Source organism: Triticum aestivum, chromosome 3A, assembly GCF_018294505.1.
Source record: "Triticum aestivum cultivar Chinese Spring chromosome 3A, IWGSC CS RefSeq v2.1, whole genome shotgun sequence".
Classification (NCBI taxonomy): Eukaryota; Viridiplantae; Streptophyta; class Magnoliopsida; order Poales; family Poaceae; genus Triticum; species Triticum aestivum.
Genome location: NC_057800.1, coordinates 696,728,333 through 696,733,968, shown reverse-complemented (window position 1 = coordinate 696,733,968; position 5,636 = coordinate 696,728,333). Strand labels below are relative to the sequence as shown.

General features: G+C 43.1%; 1 protein-coding gene across 2 annotated transcripts; it reads left to right on the top strand.

The window, feature by feature from the left end:
- The first annotated feature begins 147 nt into the window (after window positions 1–147).
- Window positions 148–5,117, top strand: LOC123063297 (protein FAR1-RELATED SEQUENCE 5). 2 transcript variants are annotated; one of them, XM_044487038.1, is made up of 7 exons: window positions 148–390; window positions 884–1,019; window positions 2,254–2,744; window positions 2,848–3,230; window positions 3,317–3,774; window positions 3,977–4,235; window positions 4,329–5,117. In XM_044487038.1, the coding sequence occupies exons 1-5, from the start codon at window positions 269–271 to the stop codon at window positions 3,754–3,756; spliced, it is 1,572 nt and encodes a 523-aa protein (XP_044342973.1). In that variant the 5' UTR covers window positions 148–268; the 3' UTR covers window positions 3,757–3,774; window positions 3,977–4,235; window positions 4,329–5,117. The 2 variants fall into 2 exon arrangements, with proteins under 2 accessions (XP_044342973.1, XP_044342972.1); XM_044487037.1 differs by having other exon boundaries at window positions 148–1,019.
- The last annotated feature ends 519 nt before the right edge of the window (window positions 5,118–5,636 follow it).

Below are 5,636 nucleotides of genomic sequence, written 5' to 3'. Positions count from 1 at the left end.
CGTCTATTTAAGACCCTGGGTGAAGAATAAGCAATTCTTCACCTGAGTCGAACGAACGAGCCAGAGGTTGTATCGAACCCCAACCCACCCCATCGTTGACGTGCGGTAAGATTTTTTCCTCCTGCGGTAACTTTTCTTTGGTCCTCCCACCCCGACAGGTTATTCCCTTTTTTTGCAGCTTATTTGGTTCGCCGTCGTCTCCGTCGTTGACCCCGTCGCTCGACCGGTCGTAGAGGGAGGCTGCCATGGGAGAGCGCTCCCGAGGAGGATGCGGATCGGCGGCCGGAGGGAGAGCCCCCCACGACGAGGACGCGGATCGGCGGGCGGAGGGAGAGGCTGCCCCGATGAGGATGCGGATCGGTGGCCGGATGGACAGCTCTTCCCGGCGAGGTGAGTCATCACTCCATCATGGAGGCACCTCCGCGGGAGCACACTGTGGCACCGGAGGTAGCTGGTGATGGGAGCGCCTACCATAGGCGAGCAGTGGCCATGTCTGCTATTTGCCTCTGTTTTCCCCTCTGTTTTATCTATTTTTTTGGATTTGTTCAATACAAGTGTTCGCTGAAATTTCCCAGCCGTAAGACTGCCCCAAAAACTTACGTTCCTGTCAAAATCCATATTGCGGTTCAAGATTCGCGGCCGCAGGTCATGCGACTGGTATTTACTGCCCCACGACGTGCGAGTGGCACTCTTTCAGTTTTCAAGGGGGGGCGGGAGGGGATTCGCACCCGGCAGTTTCGCTCATGGACTCGTCTCCAAGCTTCCGCCGGCGAGAATCGGAGGACAATGAGCCTTCTCCGATGAGCTTTGTTGTGCCTGATAATGCACCTCCTCTAACGTCTTTCTCGACGCCATACCATGGCGTTGGAACTTTGTCTGGCAGCGGCTCAAATTTTTTGATTAGCGGCGAGAACTCCACTGTGCGCCATCCGGCGATGCACACATCCACGTTGACGCCGCCGTGTACTGTTGAACCAAGCGAGATGATGACTCCAGATCCCAGCGCAAGATACATACATGTACGTTCCCACTCAATTTAGTACCCAGTGTCTGACTTTGCTGATGTACATACCTTGCTGTGCATACCTTGCTGTAAATTTTAGTATCCAGTGTTTGGGGCAGGTCTGTTATTCATCTCTCTTTTGACGAATGAACATTAGTCGGTGGAAGATGCCTTGTATTTTGATTGAACTTCAGTACATGTTGTAACTAGATAGCATTATCAGGATTTAGTTTTATTCACTCTTAGGATGTGGCGTCATTATATTGTTGGCTAGCACACTGTTGAATGGCTTCTTTCGACCATACTGTTCAAGGAAGGATCCACGGATTAACTAAGTACATAGCTAAAGACCATCTAGTGTATGCCTGAGCTTCGGGATGGAACAGGAAATCTATCTTTCTGACCTAGATTAACCACTGGTTGAAGCATTTGAAGTTGTATATTCCTACTTCAACAGTTGTTGTTCCAAAGAAGACAAATAATTGAAGGAGCTCCTTCGACGGAACACCCCAGATAGGCCGATAGGTTCAGCTCCGACAGTCGTTAAACGGACCACTCGCGCCTAAGACTGATACTGTAGCGATAGCAGTGTAGTGTACATACTGCAAACATAATACTAACATTATTGGTTATAGTACAATAAGTATATGCACTAAGCTTTCAATCTTCTTTTTCTTGCCAACTTATTGTGATAAGATAGAAATAAATTACCTTCAGAATATTTGTTTTGCCCAAAGTATGGACAAGCCTGAAGCTGCAGCCTGCTCAATGGTTAAAAGCTGATATCTTGACCGTCTCTCCAGCTTCTGCAGGCAGTGGAGGGATAGACTTTAGATTTTTGGTGTCCTGCAGGGTCAGGAAGGCACACTATATTAGATTTTCTGCAGGCATGCTAGAAGGCGTGTTCTGTTGAAATGCAAAACTGCTTTTATCATCAGTCTGCCACAACAAACAAACAACACCCAAATAAAATTTACTGTTCACTCAAGATTCAGACTTTCTTTCCCCAGACACTTGACATATTTTTTACCCGGTTTACATAAACATAAAACATCACATTTGCTTAAAAACAAGATACAAATGCCTAGTGTTATGTCCAAATCTGTAGATGTCTTCTTTTATTTTTTCGGTATTCTGTAGAAGGCCGATATGCCTAGTGTTATGCTCCTTCATGAGATATATAGTCATCGGAATGGTCATTCGGATGAATGACAAAGAGTATCTAACGTATGCTATGAATATGATATCAGGGTAACCAAGTCCGCGAAGATTTTGTCCCAAAGGAAAATATGGCTTTCGTCACCGATGAGGAAGGGTATGACTTTTATCAACAATATGCAAGATCAGCAGGTTTTGGTATTACCAAGCTCAAGCGGAAGCCGATGTCGCGTCTGTATGCATGCTCCCGGGGAGGTGCCAGTACATTTTACAAGCCTGGGGAGGAACGCAAACGTGCGAAAATGTCCAAGAAGGTTAACTGTGGGGCAGCTGTTAAAATCAAGAAAAGGGGGAAAGAATGGATATATGAGAAAGTGATGTTGGAGCACAATCATACTCTGAATCCTAATCCATCTGAATTGAAGCACATGTATTCACATAAGAACAAAGATCCTCTTATCATGGAGGTTGTTGATGATCTGCAGACCTGTGACGTCTCTCCTAATACAACAATGAATGTGTTGACCCATTTTCATGGCAACTATGAGATCATGCCAATGAATGATCGTGACATGCGAAATAGGTAATTTTATGACACTTCATTCTACAATATAGCTATCCATGAATAAAATCCTTGTGGTTGTAACATATCTGCTGTTTCTTCCATGTCTTACTTCCAATATCAGAAGAGCAGCCAATGTACTTAAGAAGCGAGCTGATGATGTAAAAAAACTTAGGGCCTTCTTCAATGAGTTCAGAGCACATAACAGTAAATTCTATTATGATGTAGAGGATGACTCTGAGGGTGTTACGAAGAATATATTCTGGAGTCATGCTAGCTGCCAAGCAAACTATGCTGAGTTTGGTGATGTGGTTACTTTTGATACAACATATAAGTGTAATTTTTACAAAATGCCGTTGGCGATGTTTGTTGGGAGCAACCACCACTTGCAGAATGTCATTTTTGGGTTTGCACTCCTCCGTGACGAGACAGGGGAATCATTTAAATGGGCTTTCCAGACTTTCAAAACATGCATGGGAGACAAGGAACCTCATTGCATACTTACCGGTATTGTTGAGCACTTCATGGCTACATACATGTCGTTTCAACCAATATGGTAAAACTTGTTCCATGACTAATATCCTCTTTTGCAGATCAAGATGTAGCAATGGAAAACGCTCTTCCGCACATGTTTCCAAACACGTTGCATAGGCTATGCAGATGGCATGTATGGGAAAGGCACAAAGTTGACTTGAAGCCACTGTTTGACTTGCATGATGGTTTAAAAGATAAGCTACTAACAGCAATAAATCACCCACTTACCCCTCTAGAGTTTGAGTCTGCATGGAAGGATATGGTGAATGAATATGGCCTTGAGTCAGATCCTACGATCAGCAGTTTGTATGATCAGCGTGCACGTTGGATTGCGGCATACTTCAAAGCTGTTTACTGTGGGAGAATGACGTCTACGCACCGCAGTGAAAGCATGAACAGACTTGTGAAAAGACATCATGTTAACACTACGACACCTTTGCACGAGTTTGCACGAAAAATGTACCTAGTCTTGCAAAAGAGAAAAGAAGCAGAAGGCTGAGAGACCATTGCATGTCAGGTATTACGTCTCATATGATTACATCTTCTAGTACGCCTCATACATAAATTTACGTTGTGTCATATATACATATGTAACAGTTGCTTGCCATCATATAAATTCTTTCCATCCGTAAGCTGCATTACTTATATTCTTAAGTTGTTGGTGTTCTGCAAACAAAACAGAGTATATCTAATTCTTTGACACATCCATGCTGATGTAGGCACGCCCAGCAACAATAACAAACTACCCTCTGGAAAATCAGTTGAGCAGGATCTATACCCGTGCCGTATTCAACAAATACAAAGATGCATATGTTTATGGAACATCTTTCCTTACAAAGGAAGTGGATGCTGGTCGTTTCCTTGTGGTCTATGGTAGAGATGGCCCGTCTTTTTCTTGGTCCCAACATGAGTTCAAAGTGGTTTGTGATGAAGAAAAAGAAGACTACAGATGTGAGTGCATGCAGTGGGAGCACACAGGTAAGTAGCATATGGTTTGTCAATCTTGTCATTGCGAATAGTTACCAGGATAACCAACAATAAAATTATTCTTTGTCATCCCACTTTGCACAGGATTGTTATGCCCACACCTTATTATAGTGATGACAAATGAGCAGATTCAGAGGCTTCCTAGCAAGTATGTGCTAAGAAGATACACAAGGAATGCATGGATTGACCCTCCTTACGACAGGAATGACACTCTCCAAGTTGGAGCCGATGGGACGCTAGTTAGCATGACGCACTTTAATATGCTCAGGGAGGCTTTTGCCTGTGTTAGAGCAGGTGACAGATCAACAATTGCATCTGTAAGAGTCATGAATGTGTTGAAGGAACTTAGGGCGCAGGTCGAGGATCTGCCTGTTGATGTAATGCCCGTGTTTGATGAAGGAGGTTGCAGTGCTCCAGCTGACCGTGAGATGATTAGTTTTAAAGCCCCGCCAGGGCTCTAGATCAGAAGAAGGAGAAAGACATGTCGGCGCACGCGGGCCAAAGAAGTGCACAAGAAGATGCAGCAAATGTGGCCTTATGGACGGTCACAACAAGGCGTCATGCACCAACAAACAACAAAGCATCACGACTGGTGGTACCAAAGGAGGCAGGGGGAGGACGGGCAGGGGGAGGGGAAGGGGAAGGGGAACTACAACTCGGCGACGTTTAATAGATGAGCTGGAAGAAGATGAAGATGATGTGGTAGATGGTGAATCATCTCGCGGAATAGATGATAGCGATTAGTCATGTTTTCTGATGTGTACATAACTTGAATGTGAAATCTAAGTTGTGTTTTTCATTACGATCATGTATTCCGAGTAGTCTGAAAGATATTGAAAAGTTATTATATCTAAAATCGTTGTTCCAAAATTATTTCATGCTTTACCTGGTTCCTGGTGGGGAACATTCAGTATTTGTTGGCATAATTTTTAATTTCTCCTGCACATTTTGTATTTCGAACCATCAATTTTAACATAACCAGCTGAAAACAAACCTTACATCAAATTTCCTGCAATTACTGGAATTTTTGTGAGTTCATCTCAAACATGAACATCAAACTGAAAATTTTCTATTTTTTCATTTGTGATAATCTAATTTTTTTCATCCGTAATAATCTAATTTTTTCATCCATAATCAAAGGGAACATTTATGGATTTATGGTTATGTACAGCACATTTCTAGATGATATTTAATGGTTGTACATTGGGACGAAATCGCGGAATCTTGATAAGTTTGTGTTATGAACTTCATATCACAAAAATGGGGGAGTGCAGATGTGCGGCTTAAGGGATGGGACACATAAAAGTGACTTTTGTAAGTCTTTACCAACTTTCAAATCCAAGATTTAGGAAAAAAAGAGGGGATACATTAATTTGAGTGTAACAAGAACCG